The 25145-nt window shown below is 64.4% G+C and overlaps 1 protein-coding gene across 3 annotated transcripts in view; it reads right to left on the bottom strand.

Moving 5' to 3' along the window:
• CACNA1F (calcium voltage-gated channel subunit alpha1 F) overlaps positions 1 to 25145 on the bottom strand; it is a 67207-nt gene that overhangs the window by 9851 nt on the left and 32211 nt on the right. Inside the window, exons 24-38 of one of the 3 annotated variants that reach the window (XM_071801249.1) lie at positions 23544 to 23631; positions 20212 to 20319; positions 20031 to 20083; positions 16447 to 16593; positions 16161 to 16362; positions 11187 to 11345; positions 10986 to 11096; positions 7627 to 7710; positions 7445 to 7465; positions 7237 to 7365; positions 7073 to 7138; positions 5597 to 5688; positions 5347 to 5506; positions 1437 to 1564; positions 1258 to 1354 (exon numbers count right to left, since the gene is read on the bottom strand). In XM_071801249.1, the coding sequence (XP_071657350.1) occupies positions 1258 to 1354; positions 1437 to 1564; positions 5347 to 5506; positions 5597 to 5688; positions 7073 to 7138; positions 7237 to 7365; positions 7445 to 7465; positions 7627 to 7710; positions 10986 to 11096; positions 11187 to 11345; positions 16161 to 16362; positions 16447 to 16593; positions 20031 to 20083; positions 20212 to 20319; positions 23544 to 23631 (1645 nt within the window). The remainder of the gene's footprint in view (positions 1 to 1257; positions 1355 to 1436; positions 1565 to 5346; positions 5507 to 5596; positions 5689 to 7072; positions 7139 to 7236; positions 7366 to 7444; positions 7466 to 7626; positions 7711 to 10985; positions 11097 to 11186; positions 11346 to 16160; positions 16363 to 16446; positions 16594 to 20030; positions 20084 to 20211; positions 20320 to 23543; positions 23632 to 25145) is intronic. The other 2 variants (XM_071801247.1, XM_071801248.1) reach the window with 2 other exon arrangements.

Below are 25145 nucleotides of genomic sequence, written 5' to 3' on the forward strand. Positions count from 1 at the left end.
GGGGGACCCAGGTGTTTGGGAAAGGGACCCAGGTGTCCGGGGAGGGGACCCAGGATGGGGGGGACCCAGGTGGGTGGGATGGGGACCCAGGCGTCTGGGAGAGGGACCCAGGAGTGCGGGAGGGGACACAGGATGGGGGGGACCCAGGTGGGTGGGAGAGGGGACCCAGGATGGGGGGGACCCAGGTGTCCGGGGAGGGGACCCAGGATGGGGGGACCCAGGCGTCCGGGCAGGGACCCAGGCATCCGGGAAGGGGACCCAGGCGTCCAGGAAAGGGGACACAGGATGGGGGGGACCCAGGTGTCCAAGAAGGGACCCAGGTGTCCGGGGATGGGACTCAGGATGGGGGGGACCCAGGTGGGTGGGAGAGGGGACCCAGGTAGCTGAGGGACCCAGGCGTCCGGGTAGGGGACCCAGGCATCCGGGAAGGGGACCCAGGTGTCCAAAAAGGGGCCCAGGAGTGCGGGAGAGGGACCCAGGCGTCCGGGGAGGGGACACAGGATGGGGGGGACCCAGGTTTCTGGGAGAGGGACCCAGGTGTCCAGGAGGGGACCCAGGTGTCCAAAAAGGGACCCAGGATGGGGGGGACCCAGGTGGGTGGGAGAGGGGACCCAGGTGTCTGAGGGACCCAGGTGTCTGAAGAGGGGACCCAGGATGGGGGGACCCAGGCATCCGGGCAGGGACCCAGGCGTCCGGGGAGGGGACCCAGGCGTCCGGGGGAGGGGACCCAGGCATCTGGGAGAGGGGACCCAGGCATCCGGCAGAGGGACCCAGGCGTCCGGGAGAGGGTACCCAGGTGTCTGAGGGACCCAGGATGGGGGGACCCAGGCGTCCGGGCAGGGACCCAGGCATCCGGGAGAGGGGACCCAGGTGTCTGAGGGACCCAGGCGTCCGGGCAGGGACCCAGGCGTCCGGGAGAGGGACCCAGGCATCCGGGGAGGGGACCCAGGCATCCGGGAGAGGGACCCAGGCATCCGGGAGAGGGGACCCAGGTGTCTGAGGGACCCAGGATGGGTGGACCCAGGCGTCCGGGCAGGGACCCAGGCGTCCGGGAGAGGGACCCAGGCGTCCGGGGGAGGGGACCCAGGCGTCCGGGAGAGGGGACCCAGGTGTCTGAAGAGGGGACCCAGGCATCCAGGAGAGGGGACCCAGGTGTCTGAGGGACCCAGGATGGGGGGACCCAGGCGTCCGGGCAGGGACCCAGGCATCCGGGAGAGGGGACCCAGGCGTCCGGGCGGCCCCGTTTCCCAGCCGGACCTTGCAGGCCACGCGGTGCGGGCAGAGCTTCCCGAAGCCCAGGGGGGGCTGGATGCGGCGCAGCAGCGAAACCACGTCCAGGTGCTTGATGCGGCCCCTAGGGGGCGGGGGGGGGTCACACACAGTGAGCGTGACCTTGGCCGTGGCCTTGACCCCGCGGTGACCCCGCCCCGGCGGACCTGGCGGCCGGGTCGTAGTCGGCCCAGACGCGCTTGAACTCGTCCAGGTGGTGGGGGCCCAGGATGGACCAATCGCGGGTCAGGTAGTCGAAGTTGTCCATGATGACGGCCACGAAGAGGTTGATGATCTGTGGGGGGAGATGTGGGGCGGAGGGGGGGGCTATGGGGCGGGGGTCTCACTGTGGGGCGGGGGTCTCACTGTGGGGCGGGGATGTTGATGTGGGGCACGGGGGTTGAGATGGGGTATGGGGGGCTTGCTATGGGGTGGGGATCTCACCATGGGGCAGGGATCTCACCATGGGGCAGGGATGTTGCTGTGGGTCTTGCTATGGGGCAGGGATCTCACCATGGGGCAGGGATGTTGATGTGGGGCACAGGGGTTGATATGGGGTACGGGGGGCTTGCTATGGGGCAGGGATCTCACCGTGGGGCGGGGATGTTGATGTGGGGCATGGGGGTTGATATGGGGTACGGGGGACTTGCTATGGGGCACAGGGGTTGATATGGGGCAGGGGGGCTTGCAATGGGGTGGGGATCTCACCATGGGGCAGGGATGTTGATGTGGGGCACAGGGGTTGATATGGGGTACAGGGGGCTTGCTATGGGGTGGGGATGTCACCATGGGGCAGGGATCTCACCATGGGGCAGGGATGTTGCTGTGGGTCTTGCTATGGGGCAGGGATGTTGCTGTGGGGCACAGGGGTTGATATGGGGCAGGGGGGGCTTGCTATGGGGCAGGGATCTCACCATGGGGCAGGGATGTTGCTGTGGGGCACAGGGGTTGATATGGGGTAGGGGGGGCTTGCTATGGGGCAGGGATCTCACCATGGGGCAGGGATGTTGCTGTGGGGCACAGGGGTTGATATGGGGTAGGGGGGGCTTGCTATGGGGCAGGGATCTCACCATGGGGCAGGGATGTTGCTGTGGGGCACAGGGGTTGATATGGGGTACGGGGGGCTTGCTATGGGGCAGGGATCTCACCATGGGGCAGGGATCTCACCATGGGGCAGGGATGTTGCTGTGGGTCTTGCTATGGGGCAGGGATCTCACCGTGGGGCAGGGATCTCACCATGGGGCAGGGATGTTGCTGTGGGTCTTGCTATGGGGCAGGGATGTTGCTGTGGGGCACAGGGGTTGATATGGGGTAGGGGGTCTTGCTGTGGGGCACAGGGGTTGATATGGGGCAGGGGGGCTTGCTATGGGGCAGGGATCTCACCATGGGGCAGGGATCTCACCATGGGGCAGGGATGTTGCTGTGGGGCAGGGGGGCTTGCAATGGGGTGGGGATCTCACTATGGGGCAGGGATGTTGCTGTGGGGCACAGGGGTTGATATGGGTTACGGGGGGCTTGCTATGGGGTGGGGATGTCACCATGGGGCAGGGATCTCACCATGGGGCGGGGATGTTGATGTGGGGCAGGGGGGTTGATATGGGGTACGGGGGGCTTGCAATGGGGCAGGGATCTCACCATGGGGCAGGGATCTCACCATGGGGCAGGGATGTTGATGTGGGGCACGGGGGTTGATATGGGGCAGGGGGGCTTGCAATGGGGTGGGGATCTCACCATGGGGCAGGGATCTCACCGTGGGGCAGGGATGTTGATGTGGGGCACGGGGGTTGATATGGGGTACGGGGGGCTTGCTATGGGGCACAGGGGTTGATATGGGGCAGGGGGGCTTGCAATGGGGTGGGGATCTCACCATGGGGCAGGGATGTTGATGTGGGGCACAGGGGTTGATATGGGGTACGGGGGGCTTGCTATGGGGTGGGGATCTCACCATGGGGCAGGGATCTCACCATGGGGCAGGGATGTTGCTGTGGGTCTTGCTATGGGGCAGGGATGTTGCTGTGGGGCAGCAGGGTTGATATGGGGTAGGGGGGTCTTGCTGTGGGGCACAGGGGTTGATATGGGGCAGGGGGGCTTGCAATGGGGCAGGGATGTTGTTGTGGGTCTTGCAATGGGGCGGAGATCTCACCATGGGGCAGGGATGTTGATGTGGGGCACGGGGGTTGATATGGGGCAGGGGGGCTTGCTATGGGGCACAGGGGTTGATATGGGGCAGGGGGGCTTGCTATGGGGCAGGGATCTCACCATGGGGCAGGGATGTTGCTGTGGGTCTTGCTATGGGGTGGGGGTCTCACCATGGGGCAGGGATGTTGCTGTGGGTCTTGCTATGGGGTGGGGATCTCTCCATGGGGCAGGGATGTTGCTGTGGGTCTTGCTATGGGGTGGGGATCTCTCCATGGGGCAGGGATGTTGCTGTGGGTCTTGCTATGGGGCAGGGATCTCACCATGGGGCAGGGATGTTGCTGTGGGTCTTGCTATGGGGCAGGGATCTCGCCATGGGGCAGGGATGTTGCTGTGGGGCAGGGTTGCTGGCTGTGGGTCACAGCTGCTGCTGTGGGGCAGGGAAGCTCACTATGGGGCAAGGCTGTTGCTGTGGGTCAGAGCTCTCACTATGGGTCAGAGCTCTCACTATGGGTCAGGGCCTGTTGTTATGGGGCAGGGCCTCTCGCTATGGGGCCGGGCTGCTGCTGCTGACGTTGCTATGGGCTGAGCTGGGGCCCCCCAAGGGCCTGGGCTGTGGTGCTGTGGGGCTGTGGGGCAGCATTGCCATGGGGCTATGGGGCAGCACTGCCATGGGGCTGTGGGGCAGCGGGGCCGTGGGGCAGTGGGGCCGTGGGGCAGCATTGCCGTGGGGCGGCATTGCTGTGGGGCTCTGGGGCAGTGGGGCAGCACTGCCATGGGGCTGTGGGGCAGCGGCGCTGTGGGGCAGCATGGCCATGGGGCCATGGGGCAGCATTGCCGTGGGGCTGTGGGGCAGTGGGGCCGTGGGGCCGTGGGGCAGCATTGCCATGGGGCTGTGGGGCAGTGGGGCCGTGGGGCAGCGGCACTGTGGGGCAGCATTGCCATGGGGCTGTGGGGCAGTGGGGCCGTGGGGCAGCATTGCTGTGGGGCTGTGGGGCAGCATTGCCGTGGGGCAGTGGTGCTGTGGGGCAGTATTGTCATGGGGCTGTGGGGCAGTGGGGCAGCATTGCCATGGGGCCGTGGGGCCGTGGGGCTGGGGGCTGTGGGGCAGCGGCGCCGTGGGGCCGTGGGGCAGTGGCGCTGTGGGGCTGTGGGGCAGTGGTGCCGTGGGGCTGTGGGGCAGTGGGGCCGTGGGGCAGCATTGCCATGGGGCTGTGGTGCTGTGGGGCAGCATTGCCATGGGGCCATGGGGTAGCATTGCTGTGGGGCAGCATTGCCATGGGGCTGTGGGGCAGTGGGGCCATGGGGCAGCATTGCCATGGGGCAGCACTGCCATGGGGCTGTGGGGCAGCATTGCCATGGGGCAGTGGGGCAGCATTGCCGTGGGGCAGCACTGCCATGGGGCTGTGGGGCAGCATTGCTGTGGGGCTGTGGGGCTGTGGGGCAGTGGGGCCATGGGGCAGCATCGCCGTGGGGCAGCATTGCCATGGTGCTGTGGGGCAGTGGGGCTATGGGGCAGTGGTGCTGTGGGGCCATGGGGCTGCATTTCTGTGGGGCCATGGGGCTGCATTGCTGTGGGGCAGCATTGCCATGGGGCTGTGGGGCTGGGGGCTGTGGGGCCGTGGGGCAGTGGTGCTGTGGGGCTGGGGGCTGTGGGGCAGCGGGGCAGCATTGCTGTGGGGCTGTGGGGCAGCATTGCCATGGGGCTGTGGGGCAGTGGGGCCGTGGGGCAGCAGTGCCGTCGGGCAGCGGGGCAGCATTGCCGTGGGGCAGCACTGCCATGGGGCTGTGGGGTAGCATGGCTGTGGGGCAGTGGGGCCGTGGGGCTGGGGGCCGTGGGGCTGTGGGGCAGCATTGCTGTGGGGCCGTGGGGCTGTGGGGCAGTGGGGCCGTGGGGCAGTGGGGCCGTGGGGCTGGGTGCCGTGGGTCCGTGTTTCTCACGAGGAAGGCGCAGAGCATGAAGAAGCTGATGAAGTAGGCGATGGCGAAGGAGCTGCCGCAGCCGAACTCCTCCCCGGGGCCCGCGTCCGACTCCGGGTCGCAGCGCCGGCCGGGGAGGGCGGACAACATCACCTCCTGCCAGGCCTCGCCCGTGGCGCACCTATGGAGCATATGGAGCATATGGAGCCTATAGAGCTCTCCTTAGGTGACACTGGGACCTTATAGGGCGTATAGGAGGTGCCATCCCCACCTGAAGAGCAGCAGCACGGCCTGGGGGAAGGTCTGGAAGTTGTTGTTGCGGTTGATTTGGGTCCCATCCTGCAGAGCCACCTTCCCAAAGGTCTGGGGACACAGGGGGACAAAGTGGGTGACACTGGGGGTGACACCAGGGGGTGACACTAAGGGGGTGACACTGGGGGGGTGACACCAGGGGGTGACACTGGAAGGTCTGGAAGTTGTTGTTGCGGTTGATTTGGGTCCCATCCTGCAGAGCCACCTTCCCAAAGGTCTGGGGACACGGGGGGACAAAGTGGGTGACACTGGGGGTGACACCGGGGGGGTGACACTAAGGGGGTGACACTGGGGGGGTGACACCAGGAGGGTGACACCAGGAAGGTGACACCTAGAGGTGAGACTGGGAGGTGACATCCGGAGGCGACACGAGGGGGGTGACACCAGGGGGGTGACAACTGGATGTGACACCCAGAGGTGACACTGGGAGGTGACACCCAGAGGTGATAACAGGAAGTGACAACAGGAGGTGACACCAGGGGGTGACAACTGGAGGTGACACCGGGAGGTGACACCAGGGGGGTGACACCCGGAGGTGACACTGGGAGGCAACACAAGGGGGGTGACACCGGGAGGCGACACCCGGAGGTGACACTGGGAGGTGACACCAGGAGGGTGACACCAGGAGGGTGACACCAGAGATGACACCGGGGGGGTGACACCAGGGGGGTGACACCAGGGGGGTGACAGCTGGAGGTGACAACTGGAGGTGACAACTGGAGGTGACACCCAGAGGCGACACCGGAAGGCAACACAAGGGGGGTGACACCCGGAGGTGACACCAGAGGGGTGACATCAGGAGGTGACACCGGGAAGCGACACCAGGGGGGTGACACCCGGAGGTGACACTGGGAGATGACACCGGAGGGGTGACACCTGGAAGTGACATCCGGAGGTGACAACTGGAGGTGACACCAGGGGGGTGACACCAGGAGGTGACACCGGGAGGCGACACCAGGGGGGTGACACCAGGGAGGTGACACCTGGAGGCAACACAAGGGGGGTGACACCGGGAGGTGACACCAGGGGGGTGACACCCAGAGGTGACACTGGGAGGCAACACCAGGGAGGTGACACCTGGATGTGACACCCAGAGGTGACAATGGGAGGTGACACCTGGAGGTGACAACAGGAGGTGACACCAGGGGGGTGACACCCGGAGGCGACACTGGGAGGCAACACAAGGGAGGTGACACCCAGAGGTGACACCAGGAGGCAACACCAGGGTTTGACAACTGGAGGTGACACCAGGGGGGTGACAGCGGGAGGTGACACCGGGGGGTGACACCGGGAGGTGACACCAAAGATGACACGGGGGGGGGGGGGGGGTGACACCAGGGGGATGACACTGGGAGGTGACACAGGGGGGTGACACCAGGGGGGTGACACCCGGAGGTGACACCCGGAGGTGACACCGGACCCCCCGTGTCCCCACCTGCATCCCGATGACAGCGTAGATGAAGAAGATCATGGCGATGAGGAGGGCGACGTAGGGCAGCGCCTTTGGGGGGGGGACACAGAGGGGGTGTCACCAACCCCTCGTGATGTCCCCAACCCCTCGTGATGTCCCCAACCCCCCCGCCATGTCCCCAAGGCCACCTGGAAGGACTTGACGAAGGTCCAGAGCAGCGTGCGGATCCCCTCGCCCTTGGACAACAGCTTCACCAAGCGCATCACGCGGAACAGGCGGAAAAAGGTGATGGAGATGCGGGAACTGTCCTCGGAGCTCTGGGTTGGGGACACGGGGGGGTCAGAGGGACCCTAACATTGTCACCCCCCCAACCCCAACCCGGTGACACCGCCGTACCTCGCCGACGTGCCCCCCGTTCTGTCACCGCCGGTATGAGATGGAATGGATGGTGGAGCCGGACAGACGGACGTGATGGTGCGGAGGGATTGGGGACACCGTTGTCACCCCACAGCCCCCCCCCCCCACACACCCCCCCAGGCAGGCAGGGGACACAAATGGGGGGTGGGGGTGGCACTCACGTTGACCTCGGTGACAGCGATGTCCACCACGCTGCCCACCACGATGAGGGCGTCAAACGTGTTCCAGGCGTCGCAGAAGTAGTGCTGGGGGGACATTGTGGGGCCTCAGGTGACGCTGTCACCGCGTGGGACACCCCCCACTTTGTGGGACAACCCCTGTGCTTGTGGGACAACCCCTGTCCTTAGGTGACACTGTCACCTTGTGTGACACCCCCTGTGCTCGTGGGACAACCCCTGTGCTCATGGGACAACCCCTGTCCTTAGGTGACACTGTCACCGTGTGTGACACCCCCTGTGCTCGTGGGACAACCCCTGTCCTTAGGTGACAGTGTCACCGTGTGGGACACCCCCTGTGCTCGTGGGACACCCCCTGTGCTTGTGGGACACCCCCTGTCCTTAGGTGACACTGTCACCGTGTGTGACACCCCCTGTGCTCGTGGGACAACCCCTGTCCTTAGGTGACACTGTCACCGCGTGTGACACCCCCTGTGCTCATGGGACACCCCCTGTGCTCGTGGGACAACCCCTGTCCTTAGGTGACACTGTCACCTTGTGGGACACCCCCTGTGCTCGTGGGACACCCCCTGTGCTCGTGGGACAGCCCCTGTGCTTGTGGGACAACCCCTGTCCTTAGGTGACACTGTCACCTTGTGTGACACCCCCTGTGCTCGTGGGACACCCCCCTGTGCTCGTGGGACAACCCCTGTCCTTAGGTGACACTGTCACCATGTGTGACACCCCCCTGTGCTCGTGGGACAACCCCTGTCCTTAGGTGACAGTGTCACCTTGTGTGACACCCCCTGTGCTCATGGGACAACCCCTGTGCTCGTGTGACAACCCCTGTCCTTAGGTGACAGTGTCACCGTGTGTGACACCCCCCTGTGCTTGTGGGACACCCCCTGTCCTTAGGTGACACTGTCACCTTGTGTGACACCCCCTGTGCTTGTGGGACAACCCCTGTCCTTAGGTGACACTGTCACCTTGTGGGACACCCCCTGTGCTCGTGGGACAACCCCTGTCCTTAAGTGACACTGTCACCGTGTGGGACACCCCCCTGTGCTTGTGTGACAACCCCTGTCCTTAGGTGACAGTGTCACCTTGTGTGACACCCCCTGTGCTTGTGGGACACCCCCTGTGCTCGTGGGACAACCCCTGTCCTTAGGTGACACTGTCACCGTGTGTGACACCCCCCTGTGTTTGTGGGACACCCCCTGTGCTCGTGGGACAACCCCTGTCCTTAGGTGACAGTGTCACCTTGTGGGACACCCCCTGTGCTCTGTGACACCCCCTGTCCTTAGGTGACAGTGTCACCTTGTGGGACACCCCCTGTGCTTGTGGGACAACCCCTGTCCTTAGGTGACACTGTCACCGTGTGTGACACCCCCTGTGCTCGTGGGACAACCCCTGTCCTTAGGTGACACTGTCACCGTGTGTGACACCCCCCTGTGTTTGTGGGACACCCCCTGTGCTCGTGTGACACTGTCACCGCGTGTGACACCCCCTGTGCTCGTGGGACAACCCCTGTCCTTAGGTGACAGTGTCACCTTGTGTGACACCCCCTGTGCTCATGGGACAACCCCTGTGCTCGTGGGACAACCCCTGTCCTTAGGTGACACTGTCACCTTGTGGGACACCCCCTGTGCTCGTGGGACAACCCCTGTCCTTAGGTGACACTGTCACCTTGTGGGACACCCCCTGTGCTCGTGTGACAACCCCTGTCCTTAGGTGACAGTGTCACCTTGTGTGACACCCCCTGTGCTCATGGGACACCCCCTGTGCTCGTGGGACAACCCCTGTCCTTAGGTGACAGTGTCACCGCATGTGACACCCCCCTCTTTGTGTGACAACCCCCATGTTCGTGTGACAGCCCTGTCATTGTGTCACACCCCCTGTCCTTGGGTGACACCCCTCTTTGTGTGACACCCCCTGTCCTCAGGTGTCACCCCGTCCCTGTGTGACCCCATCCTCAGGTATCACCCCCCCTGTCCTCAGGTGTCACCCCCTGTCCTCAGGTGTCACCCCCATCCCTGTGTGACCCCATCCTCAGGTGTCACCCCCTGTCCTCAGGTGTCACCCCATCCCTGTGTGACCCCATCCTCAGGTGTCACCCCCTGTCCTCAGGTGTCACCCCCTGTCCTCAGGTGTCACCCCATCCCCGTGTGACCCCATCCTCAGGTGTCACCCCCTGTCCTCAGGTGTCACCCCATCCCTGTGTGACCCCATCCTCAGGTGTCACCCCCTGTCCTCAGGTGTCACCCCCTGTCCTCAGGTGTCACCCCGTCCCTGTGTGACCCCATCCTCAGGTGTCACCCCCTGTCCTCAGGTGTCACCCCCTGTCCTCAGGTGTCACCCCATCCCTGTGTGACCCCATCCTCAGGTGTCACCCCCTGTCCTCAGGTGTCACCCCCATCCCTGTGTGACCCCATCCTCAGGTGTCACCCCCCTGTCCTCAGGTGTCACCCCGTCCCTGTGTGACCCCATCCTCAGGTGTCACCCCCCTGTCCTCAGGTGTCACCCCCTGTCCTCAGGTGTCACCCCATCCCTGTGTGACCCCATCCTCAGGTGTCACCCCCTGTCCTCAGGTGTCACCCCCTGTCCTCAGGTGTCACCCCATCCCTGTGTGACCCCATCCTCAGGTGTCACCCCCTGTCCTCAGGTGTCACCCCATCCCTGTGTGACCCCATCCTCAGGTGTCACCCCCTGTCCTCAGGTGTCACCCCCTGTCCTCAGGTGTCACCCCCATCCCTGTGTGACCCCATCCTCAGGTGTCACCCCCCCCATCCTCAGGTGTCACCCCCCCTGTCCTCAGGTGTCACCCCATCCCCGTGTGACCCCATCCTCAGGTGTCACCCCCTGTCCTCAGGTGTCACCCCATCCCTGTGTGACCCCATCCTCAGGTGTCACCCCCATCCTCAGGTGTCACCCCCTGTCCTCAGGTGTCACCCCATCCCCGTGTGACCCCATCCTCAGGTGTCACCCCCTGTCCTCAGGTGTCACCCCCATCCCCGTGTGACCCCATCCTCAGGTGTCACCCCCCTGTCCTCAGGTGTCACCCCCTGTCCTCAGGTGTCACCCCATCCCCGTGTGACCCCATCCTCAGGTGTCACCCCCTGTCCTCAGGTGTCACCCCGTCCCTGTGTGACCCCATCCTCAGGTGTCACCCCCTGTCCTCAGGTGTCACCCCATCCCCATGTGACCCCATCCTTAGGTGTCACCCCCCCTGTCCTCAGGTGTCACCCTGTCCCTGTGTGACCCCATCCTCAGGTGTCACCCCCTGTCCTCAGGTGTCACCCCATCCCCGTGTGACCCCCCCCATCACGCGCCCCCCCGCGTGTCCCCCCGTGTCCCCGTGTCCCCACCCGCGGTTTGAAGGCCACGATCTTGAGCAGCATCTCCGCCGTGAAGAGCCCGGTGAACACCATGTTCAGCAGATCCATCACGTAGTTGAACGGCTTGGACTGCTCGTAGTGCTACAGGCGGACAAACAACAGCGTCACCGCCGCCCCCGGCCTGCCCCCCAAGGTGTCCCCACGGTGTCCCCAAGGTGTCCCCGCGCCCACCTGCACGGCCAGCGCGATGGTGTTGAGGAGGATGAGGACGAACATGATGTACTCGAAGGCGGTGGAGTTGACCATGGCCCAGACGCGGTGTTGGCTGCGGTTGCGCGGGATGTAGCGGCGCAGCGGTTGTGCCTTCAACGCGTACTCCACGCATTGGCGCTGTCACCGGGGGGGGGACATGGGGACAGTGCCACCAGCGCGTGGTGACACCCCCCATGCGCACAGGGGGACACCGTGGGGTCCTATCACTGCTATTTGGGGTGACAAGGTGACACTGTGACATGTCACCGTAACCCCGGCTGTACCTTCAACACGTACTCCACACATTGGCGTTGTCACCGGGGAGGGGACATGGGGACAGTGCCACCACCATGGGGTGACACCCCCCATGCGCACAGGGGGACACCGCGGGGTCCTATCATTGCTATTTGGGGTGACAAGGTGACACCGCGGTGTGTCCCTGTAACCCCAACTGTACCTTCAATGCATACTCCACACATTGGCGTTGTCACCGGGGAGGGGACAGGGTGACAGTGCCACCAGTGCGTGGTGACACCCCCCGTGTGCACAGGGGGACACCGCGGGGTCCTATCATTGCTATTTGGGGTGACACCACAATGTGTCCCCATAATCCCGACTGTACCTTCAGCACGTACTCCATGCACTGGCGCTGTCACCGGTGGGGGGACATGGGGACAGTGCCACCACCATGGGGTGACACCCCCCGTGTGCACACGGGGACACCGCGGGGTCCTATCGCCGCTATTTGGGGTGACAAGGTGACACCGCGGTGTGTCCCTGTAACCCCAACTGTACCTTCAGTGCATACTCCACACATTGGCGTTGTCACCGGGGAGGGGACAGGGTGACAGTGCCACCAGTGCGTGGTGACACCCCCCATGCGCACAGGGGGACACCGTGGGGTCCTATCACTGCTATTTGGGGTGACAAGGTGACACTGTGACATGTCACCGTAACCCCGACTGTACCTTCAACACGTACTCCACACATTGGCGTTGTCACCGGGGAGGGGACAGGGTGACAGTGCCACCAGTGCGTGGTGACACCCCCCATGCGCACAGGGGGACACCGTGGGGTCCTATCACTGCTATTTGGGGTGACAAGGTGACACTGTGACATGTCACCGTAACCCCGACTGTACCTTCAACACGTACTCCACACATTGGTGTTGTCACCGGGGAGGGGACAGGGTGACAGTGCCACCACCATGGGGTGACAACCCCCGTGTGCACAGGGGGACACCGCGGGGTCCTATCACCGCTATTTGGGGTGACAAGGTGACACCGCGGTGTGTCACCGTAACCACGGCTGTGCTGTCAATGCGTACTCCACACACTGGCGCTGTCACCCGGGAGGGGACACCGGGACAATGCCACCACCATGAGGTGACGCTGCTGGCACCCACCAACGCCACGTGGGGTGACAATACAGTGTCACCCACAACCACGGCCAGGTCCTCCCCACACTGCTGGTGTCACCAGGGAAGGGACACAATGGTCACACATGGAGGTGCCACCACTGTCTGTGAAGGTGCCACCACCCCAAGAGGTGACAAAGTGACACCACAGTGTCCCCCCCACCACATAGGGTGACGAGGTGACACTGTGGTGTCCCCAAAACCCTGGTCACATCCTCCCCACATGGTCACTGTCACCGGGGAGGGGACACAACCGCCACCTATGGAGGTGTCACCACTGCACATGGAGGTGCCACCACCCCAAGAGGTGACAAAGTGACACCACAGTGTCCCCCCCACCACGTAGGGTGACAAGGTGACACTGTGGTGTCCCCAAAACCCTGGTCACATCCTCCCTATACTGTCACTGTCACCGGGGAGGGGACACAACCGCCACCTATGGAGGTGTCACCACAGCACATGGAGGTGTCACCACCCCAAGAGGTGACAAAGTGACACCACAGTGTCCCCCCCACCACACAGGGTGACGAGGTGACACTGCGGTGTCCCCAAAACCCTGGTCACATCCTCCCCACATGGTCACTGTCACCGGGGAGGGGACACAACCACCACCTATGGAGGTGTCACCACTGCACATGGAGGTGTCACCACAGCACATGGAGGTGCCACCACCCCAAGAGGTGACAAAGTGACACCACAGTGTCCCCCCCACCACACAGGGTGACAAGGTGACACTGCGGTGTCCCCAAAACCCTGGTCACATCCTCCCCACATGGTCACTGTCACCAGGGAGGGGACACAACCACCACCTATGGAGGTGTCACCACTGCACATGAAGGTGCCACCACCCCAGAAGGTGACAAAGTGACACCACAGTGTCCCCCCCATCACACAGGGTGACGAGGTGACACTGCGGTGTCCCCAAAACCCTGGTCACATCCTCCCCACATGGTCACCGTGACCGGGGAGGGGACCCAACCTGAAGGTGCCAGCACAGCACCTGGCGGTGCCACCACCCCAAGAGGTGACGAAGTGACACCACAGTGTCCCCACAACCACATAGGGTGACGAGGTGACACTGCGGTGTCCCCAAAACCCTGGTCACATCCTCCTTATACTGTCACTGTCACCGGGGAGGGGACACAACCACCACCTATGGAGGTGTCACCACTGCACATGGAGGTGTCAATACAGCACCATGGAGGTGCCACCACCCCAAGAGGTGACAAAGTGACACCACAGTGTCCCCACAACCACATAGGGTGACGAGGTGACACTGCGGTGTCCCCAAAACCCTGGTCACATCCTCCTTATACTGTCACTGTCACCGGGGAGGGGACACAACCTGAAGGTGCCAGCACAGCACCTGGCGGTGCCACCACCCCAAGAGGTGACAAAGTGACACCACAGTGTCCCCCCCACCACATAGGGTGACGAGGTGACACTGTGGTGTCCCCAAAACCCTGGTCACATCCTCCCCACATGGTCACTGTCACCGGGGAGGGGACACAACCACCGCCTATGGAGGTGTCACCACTGCACATGGAGGTGTCACCACAGCACATGGAGGTGCCACCACCCCAGGAGGTGACAAAGTGACACCACAGTGTCCCCCCCACCACACAGGGTGACAAGGTGACACTGCGGTGTCCCCAAAACCCTGGTCACATCCTCCCCACATGGTCACTGTCACCAGGGAGGGGACACAACCACCACCTATGGAGGTGTCACCACTGCACATGAAGGTGCCACCACCCCAAGAGGTGACAAAGTGACACCACAGTGTCCCCCCCACCACATAGGGTGACAAGGTGACACTGCGGTGTCCCCAAAACCCTGGTCACATCCTCCCTATACTGTCACTGTCACTGGGGAGGGGACACAACCACCACCTATGGAGGTGTCACCACTGCACATGAAGGTGCCACCACCCCAGAAGGTGACAAAGTGACACCACAGTGTCCCCCCAACCACACAGGGTGACAAGGTGACACTGCGGTGTCCCCAAAACCCTGGTTACATCCTCCCTGTACTGTCACTGTCACCGGGGAGGGGACCCAACCTGAAGGTGTCACCACAGCACCTGGCAGTGCCACCACCCCAAGAGGTGACAAAGTGACACCACAGTGTCCCCCCCACCACACAGGGTGACAAGGTGACACTGCGGTGTCCCCAAAACCCTGGTCACATCCTCCCCACGTGGTCACTGTCACCGGGGAGGGGACACGACCACCACATATGGAGGTGTCACCACTGCACATGGAGGTGTCACCACAGCACATGGAGGTGCCACCACCCCAGGAGGTGACAAAGTGACACCACAGTGTCCCCCCAACCACATAGGGTGACAAGGTGACACTGTGGTGTCCCCTCAACCCTTGTCACATCCTCCCCACGTGGTCACCGTGACCGGGTAGGGGACCCAACCTGAAGGTGTCACCACAGCACCTGGCGGTGCCACCACCCCAAGAAGTGACAAAGTGACACCACAGTGTCCCCCCAACCACACAGGGTGACAAGGTGACACTGCGGTGTCCCCAAAACCCTGGTCACATCCTCCCCACATGGTCACTGTCACCGGGGAGGGGACACAACCACCACATATGGAGGTGTCACCACAGCACATGGAGGTGCCACCACCCCAAGAGGTGACAAAGTGACACCACAGTGTCCCCCCCACCACACAGGGTGACGAGGTGACACTGCGGTGTCCCCAAAACCCTGGTTACATCCTCCCTGTACTGTCACTGTCACCGGGGAGGGGACACAACCACCACATACGGAGGTGTCACCACAGCACATGGAGGTGCCACCACCCCAGGAGGTGACAAAGTGACACCACAGTGTCCCCCCCACCACACAGGGTGACGAGGTGACACTGCGGTGTCCCCAAAACCCTGCTCACATCCTCCCCACGTGGTCACTGTCACCGGGGAGGGGACCCAACCTGAAGGTGTCACCACAGCACCTGGCGGTGCCACCACCCCAGGAGGTGACAAAGTGACACCACAGTGTCCCCCCAACCACACAGGGTGACGAGGTGACACTGTGGTGTCCCCAAAACCCTGGTCACATCCTCCCCACATGGTCACTGTGACCGGGTAGGGGACACAACCTGAAGGTGCCAGCACAGCACCTGGCGGTGCCACCACCCCAAGAGGTGACAAAGTGACACCACAGTGTCCCCACAACCACATAGGGTGACGAGGTGACACTGCGGTGTCCCCAAAACCCTGGTCACATCCTCCCCACATGGTCACTGTCACCAGGGAGGGGACACAACCACCACCTATGGAGGTGTCACCACAGCACCTGGCGGTGCCACCACCCCAGAAGGTGACAAAGTGACACCACAGTGTCCCCCCAACCACACAGTGTGACAAGGTGACACTGCGGTGTCCCCAAAACCCTGGTCACATCCTCCCCACGTGGTCACTGTCACCGGGTAGGGGACCCAACCTGTAGGTGTCACCACAGCACCTGGCGGTGCCACCCCCGGGGGAGGTCCCCGAGTGCCACCAGCTGTCCCTTGTCACCTGGTTCTTGTCCAGCTCGCAGTTGCGGTACTCGCTCTCGCCCTGCGCGCGGAAGGTGATGATGACGAAGCCCACGAAGATGTTCATCATGAAGAAGGCGATGACGATGATGTAGACGATGAAGAAGATGGAGATCTCCACCCGGTAGTTGTAGATGGGCCCTTGGTCCTCGGCGTTGGCGTCGATGGCTTTGTACAGCAACCTGAGGGGACACCATGGTGACACAGCGGTGACGTCGCGCCCCGCCGGGGGTGGCGTTGTCACTGTCCCCGCCCCGGGGACTCACGCGGGCCACCCCTCGAAGGTGGAGACGGTGAAAAGCGCCATCATCCCCGCCAGGACGTTGTCGAAGTTGAAGTCGCTGTTGTGCCACAGGCGCTGGCGCACGGAGGGGTGGGTGACGTCCCCATCTTTGTACACCAGGAATGTGCCCCTGGGGGACAGGGGGACATTGGGGACATCACACCAAGGGGTGGGTGACGTCCCCATCTTTGTACACCAGGAATGTGCCCCTGGGGGACAGGGGGACATTGGGGACACTGGGGACACCGCGCCGAGGGGTGGGTGACGTCCCCATCTTTGTACACCAGGAATGTGCCCCTGGGGGACAGGGGGACATTGGGGACACTGGGGGGACATTGGGGACACTGGGGGGACATCCCCACCCCTGTACACCAGGAATGTGCCCCTGGGGGACAGGGGGACATTGGGGACATTGGGGACACCGCGCCGAGGGGTGGGTGACGTCCCCATCCTTGGACACCAGGAATGTGCCCCTGGGGGACAGGGGGACATTGGGGACATCACACTAAGGGGTGGGTGACGTCCCCATCTTTGTACACCAGGAATGTGCCCCTGGGGGACAGGGGGACATTGGGGACACTGGGGACACCGCGCCGAGGGGTGGGTGACGTCCCCATCCTTGGACACCAGGAATGTGCCCCTGGGGGACAGGGGGACATTGGGGACACTGGGGGGACATTGGGGACACTGGGGACACCACACCAAGGGGTGGGTGACGTCCCCATCTTTGGACACCAGGAATGTGCCCCTGGGGGACATTGGGGACATTGGGGACATCACACCAAGGGGTGGGTGACGTCCCCATTCTTGGACATCAGGAATGTGCCCCTGGGGGACAGGGGGACATTGGGGACATCACACCAAGGGGTGGGTGACGTCCCCATCTTTGGACACCAGGAATGTGCCCCTGGGGGACAGGGGGACATTGGGGACACTGGGGACACCGCGCCGAGGGGTGGGTGACGTCCCCATCCTTGGACACCAGGAATGTGCCCCTGGGGGACAGGGGGACATTGGGGACATCACACCAAGGGGTGGGTGACGTCCCCATCTTTGGACACCAGGAATGTGCCCCTGGGGGACAATGGGGACATTGGGGACATCACACCAAGGGGTGGGTGATGTCCCCATCCTTGGACACCAGGAATGTGCCCCTGGGGGACAGGGGGACATTGGGGACATCACACCAAGGGGTGGGTGACGTCCCCATCTTTGGACACCAGGAATGTGCCCCTGGGGGACAGGGGGACATTGGGGACACTGGGGACACCGCGCCGAGGGGTGGGTGACGTCCCCATCCTTGGACACCAGGAATGTGCCCCTGGGGGACAGGGGGACATTGGGGACATCACACCAAGGGGTGGGTGACGTCCCCATCTTTGGACACCAGGAATGTGCCCCTGGGGGACAATGGGGACATTGGGGACATCACACCAAGGGGTGGGTGATGTCCCCATCCTTGGACACCAGGAATGTGCCCCTGGGGGACATTGGGGACATTGGGGACATCACACCAAGGGGTGGGTGACGTCCCCATCTTTGGACACCAGGAATGTGCCCCTGGGGGACAGGGGGACATTGGGGACATCACACCAAGGGGTGGGTGACGTCCCCATCTTTGTACACCAGGAATGTGCCCCTGGGGGACAGGGGGACATTGGGGACATCACACCGAGGGGTGGGTGACGTCCCCACCCCTGTACACCGGGAATGTGCCCCTGGGGGACAGGGGGACATTGGGGACACTGGGGACACCGCGCCGAGGGGTGGGTGACGTCCCCATCTTTGGACACCAGGACTGTGCCCCTGGGGGACAGGGGGACATTGGGGACATCACACCAAGGGGTGGGTGACGTCCCCATCTTTGGACACCAGGAATGTGCCCCTGGGGGACAGGGGGACATTGGGGACATCACACCAAGGGGTGGGTGACGTCCCCATCCTTGGACACCAGGAATGTGCCCCTGGGGGACAGGGGGACATTGGGGACACTGGGGACACCGCGCCGAGGGGTGGGTGACGTCCCCATCTTTGTACACCAGGAATGTGCCCCTGGGGGACAGGGGGACATTGGGGACATCACACCAAGGGGTGGGTGACGTCCCCATCTTTGGACACCAGGAATGTGCCCCTGGGGGACATTGGGGACATTGGGGACATCACACCAAGGGGTGGGTGACGTCCCCATCCTTGGACACCAGGAATGTGCCCCTGGGGGACAGGGGGACATTGGGGACATCACACCAAGGGGTGGGTGACGTCCCCATCTTTGTACACCAGGAATGTGCCCCTGGGGGACAGGGGGACATTGGGGACACTGGGGACACCACACCGAGGGGTGGGTGACGTCCCCATCTTTGTACACCAGGAATGTGCCCCTGGGGGACAGGGGGACATTGGGGACACTGGGGACACCGCGCCGAGGGGTGGGTGACGTCCCCATCCTTGGACACCAGGAATGTGCCCCTGGGGGACATTGGGGACATTGGGGACACCGCGCCAAGGGGTGGGTGACGTCCCCATCCTTGGACACCAGGAATGTGCCCCTGGGGGACATTGGGGACATTGGGGACATCACACCGAGGGGTGGGTGACGTCCCCATCTTTGGACACCAGGAATGTGCCCCTGGGGGACATTGGGGACATTGGGGACACCACACCAAGGGGTGGGTGACGTCCCCATCTTTGTACACCAGGAATGTGCCCCTGGGGGACAGGGGGACATTGGGGACACTGGGGACACCGCGCCGAGGGGTGGGTGACGTCCCCATTCTTGGACATCAGGAATGTGCCCCTGGGGGACATTGGGGACATTGAGGACATCACACCAAGGGGTGGGTGACGTCCCCACCCCTGTACACCGGGAATGTGCCCCTGGGGGACAGGGGGACATTGGGGACACTGGGGACACCACACCGAGGGGTGGGTGACGTCCCCATCCTTGGACACCAGGAATGTGCCCCTGGGGGACAGGGGGACATTGGGGACACTGGGGACACCGCGCCGAGGGGTGGGTGACGTCCCCATCCTTGGACACCAGGAATGTGCCCCTGGGGGACAGGGGGACATTGGGGACACTGGGGACACCGCGCCGAGGGGTGGGTGACGTCCCCATCTTTGTACACCAGGAATGTGCCCCTGGTGGACAGGGGGACATTGGGGACACTGGGGACACCGCGCCAAGGGGTGGGTGACGTCCCCATCCTTGGACATCAGGAATGTGCCCCTGGGGGACAGGGGGACATTGGGGACATCACACCAAGGGGTGGGTGACGTCCCCATCCTTGGACACCAGGAATGTGCCCCTGGGGGACAGGGGGACATTGAGGACATCACACCAAGGGGTGGGTGACGTCCCCATCCTTGGACACCAGGAATGTGCCCCTGGGGGACAGGGGGACATTGAGGACATGTCCCCATCCTTGTACATTGGGAACATGTCCCTAGGTGGGGACAGGGGGACACTGGGGACATGTCCCTGTCCTTGTACACCGGGAACATGTCCCTAGGTGGGGACAGGGGGTTGGGGACACTGGGGACACCGGGGGTTGGGGACACAGCACCCACTTGCACTCCCCTGGCGTGTGCTTGGCCTCATCGGTGCAGCTGTAGAACTTGCCCTGGGGACAGTGGGGGGTCAGGGGGGTCCCCATCTCTTGGGGGGGGGTTGGGGACCCCCGGGGGGTTTTGGGGACCCCCAAGGGGGTTTGGGGACCCCCCAGGGGGGTTTTGGGGTGCGCTCGCTCACCTTGAAGAGCTGCACCCCGATGCAGGCGAACATGAACTGCAGCAGCGTGGTCACGATCATGATGTTGCCGATGGTGCGGATGGCGACGAAGACGCACTGGACCACGTGCTGGGGACACGGGGACAGACGGACGTGGGGACGGACGGACGGACCGACGGACGGACGTGGGATGGACAGACCGGGGGGACATGGGGATGGATGGACAGACAGGGGGACGTGGGGATGGGTGGATGTGGGGACATGGGGATGGATGGATGTGGGGATGGACAGACGTGGGGACATGGGGATGGATGGACAGACAGGGGGACATGGGGATGGATGGATGTGGGGACGGACAGACAGGGGGACAGACAGACGTGGGGACATGGGGACAGATGGACGTGGGGACATGGGGACAGACGGACATGGGATGGACAGACAGGGGGACATGGGGATGGATGGATGTGGGGATGGACAGACAGGGGGACAGAGGGACAGGGGGACAGAGGGACGTGGGGACATGGGGACGGACAGGGGGACATGGGGACGGACAGACAGGGGGACACGGGGACAGACGGACATGGGATGGACAGACAGGGGGACATGGGGATGGATGCATGTGGGGATGGACAGACAGGGGGACAGAGGGACAGGGGGACAGAGGGACGTGGGGACATGGGGACGGACAGGGGGACATGGGGACGGACAGACAGGGGGACACGGGGGACACACGGACGTGGGGACATGGGGACGGACAGACGTGGGATGGACAGACGGGGGGACATGGGGATGGATGGACGTGGGGACATGGGGATGGATGGACATGGGGATGGACAGACAGGGGGACAGACAGACAGGGGGACAGACAGACAGGGGGACATGGGGACAGACGGACGTGGGGACACGGGGACAGATGGACGTGGGAGGGACAGACGGACATGGGATGGACAGACAGGGGGACATGGAGATGGATGGATGTGGGGACATGGGGGCGGACGGACGTGGGGATGGACAGACAGGGGGACAGAGGGACAGGGGGACATGGGGACGGACAGGGGGACATGGGGACGGACAGACAGGGGGACATGGGGGACACACGAACGTGGGGACATGGGGACAGACGGACGTGGGATGGACAGACGGGGGGACATGGGGATGGATGGATGTGGGGATGGACAGACAGGGGGACATGGGGATGGATGGATGTGGGGACATGGGGACGGATGGATGTGGGGATGGACAGACAGGGGGACATGGGGATGGATGGATGTGGGATGGACAGACAGGGGGACATGGGGATGGATGGATGTGGGATGGACAGACGGGGGGACATGGGGATGGATGGATGTGGGGACATGGGGACGGATGGACGTGGGGATGGACAGACAGGGGGACAGACGGACGTGGGGACATGGGGACGGACGGACGTGGGATGGACAGACGGGGGGACATGGGGATGGATGGATGTGGGATGGACAGACGGGGGGACATGGGGATGGATGGATGTGGGATGGACAGACAGGGGGACATGGGGATGGACAGATGTGGGGACATGGGGATGGATGGATGTGGGCACATGGGGACGGACGGACAGGGGGACGTGGGGACATGGGGACAGACAGGGGGACATGGGGATGGACAGACAGGGGGACATGGGGACAGACAGGGGGACATGGGGACAGACAGACAGGGGGACACGGGGACAGATGGACGTGGGGACATGGGGATGGACAGACAGGGGAACATGGGGACGGACAGACAGGGGGACACAGGGGACAGATGGATGTGGGGACATGGGGACGGACAGACAGGGGGACATGGGGACAGATGGACATGGGGACATTGGGACAGACAGACGTGGGATGGACAGACAGGGGGACACAGGGACAGACAGATGGGGGGACACAGGGACACCACACGTTGGGGACAGAGGGATGGACTTGGGGACAGACACACAGGGGGACAGAGGGACAAAGGGACATGGGGATGGACAGACATGGGGACACGGGGACACAGGGACACCAGGTGCTGGGGACAGAGGGACAGACACAAGGGGACATGGGGACACAACGTGCTGGGGACATGGGGACGCTGGGGACATGGGGACAGATGGACATGGGGACATGGGGACATGGGGACGTGGGGACGTGGGGACATGGGGACGTGGGGACAGATGGACATGGGGACGTGGGGACATGGGGACGTGGGGACGTGGGGACAGATGGACATGGGGACGTGGGGACATGGGGACGTGGGGACAGATGGACATGGGGACAGATGGACATGGGGACATGGGGACGTGGGGACATGGGGACGTGGGGACACCCCTTGCTTGGGACAGAAAACCAGACACCCTCCCAGTGCTCCCAGTCCCTCCCATCCCCTCCCAGTGCTCCCAGTGCCCCCCTGTCCCCTCCCAGTGCCCCCCTGTCCCCTCCCAGTGCTCCCAGTCCCTCCCAGTGCTCCCCTGTCCCCTCCCAGTGCTCCAAGTCCCTCCCAGTGCCCCCCTGTCCCCTCCCAGTGCTCCCAGTCCCTCCCAGTGCTCCCCTGTCCCCTCCCAGTGCTCCCAGTCCCTCCCAGTGCTCCCCTGTCCCCTCCCAGTGCTCCCAGTCCCTTCCAGTCCCCCGTCCCTTCCAGTGCTCCAAGTCCCTCCCAGTGCTCCCAGTCCCTCCCAGTGCTCCCCTGTCCCCTCCCAGTTCCCTCCCAATGCTCCCAGTGCCCCCCCGTCCCGTCCCAGTGCTCCCAGTGCCCCCCTGTCCCCTCCCAGTGCTCCCAGTCCCTCCCAGTGCTCCCCTGTCCCCTCCCAGTGCTCCAAGTCCCTCCGAGTGCTCCAAGTCCCTCCCAGTGCTCCCAGTCCCTCCCAGTGCTCCCCTGTCCCCTCCCAGTTCCCTCCCAATGCTCCCAGTATCCCCCCGTCCCCTCCCAGTGCTCCCAGTCCCTCCCAGTGCTCCCCTGTCCTCTCCCACTGCTCCCAGTGCCCCCCTGTCCCCTCCCAGTTCCCTCCCAGTGCTCCCAGTGCCCCCCCGTCCCCTCCCAGTGCCCCTCCCAATGCTCCCAGTGCCCCCCTGTCCCCTCCCAGTTCCCTCCCAGTGCTCCCAGTGCCCCCCTGTCCCCTCCCAGTGCCCCCCTGTCCCCTCCCAGTTCCCTCCCAGTGCTCCCAGTGCCCCCCTGTCCCCTCCCAGTGCCCCTCCCAATGCTCCCAGTGCCCCCCTGTCCCCTCCCAGTTCCCTCCCAATGCTCCCAGTGCCCCCCTGTCCCCTCCCAGTGCCCCTCCCAGTGCTCCCAGTGCCCCCCTATCCCCTCCCAGTGCCCCTCCCAATGCTCCCAGTGCTCCCAGTGCTCCCAGTGGGCACCTTGAGGCCCTTGGCGCGGTTGATCGCTCGCAGGGGCCGCAGGACGCGCAGGACCCGCAGGATCTTGACCACCGAGATGGCGCTGGAGCTGCCGGGGGGACACCAGTTGCTCCCAGTGCCTCCCAGTAACACTCCCAGTCCCTCCCAGTCCTTGTACCGGTGCTCCCAGTTCACCCGAGTCCCTTACTGGTCTCATACAACGGCATCGCTCCCTCTCCCCCTCAATTTGAGCAACAGATCCCACCCTCCCAGTCCCTCCCAGTGCCCCCAGCAGCACCCCCAGTGCCTCCCAGTGCCCCCAGCAGCCCCCCCAATGCCCCCAGTACCCCCCCCAGTCCCTCCCAGTGCCCCCAGCAGCCCCCCCAGTGCCCCCAGGACCCCCTCCCAGTCCCTCCCAGTGCCCCCAGCAGCACCCCCAGTGCCTCCCAGTCCCTCCCAGTGTCCCCAGCAGCCCCCCCAGTGCCTCCCAGTGCCCCCAGCAGCCCCCCCAGTGCCCCCAGGACCCCCTCCCAGTCCCTCCCAGTGCCCCCAGCAGCACCCCCAGTGCCTCCCAGTCCTTCCCAGTCCCTCCCAGTGCCCCCAGCACACCCTCCCCAGTGCCTCCCAATTCCTCCAGCAGCCCTCCCAGTCCCTCCCAGTGCCACCAGCAGCCCCCCCAGTGCCTCCCAGTGTCCCCAGCAGCGCCCCCAGTGCCCCCAGGACCCCCAGCACACCCCCAATGCCCCCAGTGCCTCCCCCCAGTCCCTCCCAATGTCCCCAGCAGCATCCCCAGTGCCTCCCAGTTCCTTCCCAGTTCCTCCAGCAGCCCCACCAGTCCCTCCCAGTGCCCCCAGGAGCCCCCCCAATGCCCCCAGTCCCCCCCCCAGTCCCTCCCAGTGCCCCCAGCAGCATCCCCAGTGCCTCCCAGTGCCCCCAGCACCCCCCCCAGTGCCCCCAGTACCCCCGCCCAGTCCCTCCCAGTGCCCCCAGCAGCCCCCCCAATGCCCCCAGTACCCCCGCCCAGTCCCTCCCAGTGCCCCCAGCAGCCCCCCCAATGCCCCCAGTACCCCCCCCAGTCCCTCCCAGTGTCTCCCAGTGCCTCCCAGTCCCCCCAGCAGCCCCCCCAATGCCCCCAGTCCCCCCGCCCAGTTCCTCCCAATGCCCCCAGTACCCCCGCCCAGTCCCTCCCAGTGCCCCCAGCAGCCCCCCCAGTTCCTTCCCAGTTCCTCCAGCAGCCCCCCCAGTCCCTCCCAGTGCCCCCAGCAGCCCCCCCTATGCACCCAGTCCCCCCCCCCAGTCCCTCCCAGTGCCCCCAGCAGCCCCCCCAATGCCCCCAGTAACCCCCCCAGTCCCTCCCAGTGTCTCCCAGTGCCTCCCAGTGCCCCCAGCAGCCCCCCCAATGCCCCCAGTACCCCCCCCCAGTCCCTCCCAGTGTCTCCCAGTCCCTCCAGTGCCCCCAGCAGCCCCCCCAGTTCCTTCCCAGTTCCTCCAGCAGCCCCCCCAGTGCCTCCCAGTTCCTTCCCAGTGCCCCCAGCAGCATCCCCAGTGCCTCCCAGTCCCCCCAGCAGCCCCCCCAATGCCCCCAGTCCCCCCGCCCAGTTCCTCCCAATGCCCCCAGTACCC

Source organism: Patagioenas fasciata, chromosome 36 (genome assembly GCF_037038585.1).
Source record: "Patagioenas fasciata isolate bPatFas1 chromosome 36, bPatFas1.hap1, whole genome shotgun sequence".
NCBI classification, from domain to species: Eukaryota; Metazoa; Chordata; class Aves; order Columbiformes; family Columbidae; genus Patagioenas; species Patagioenas fasciata.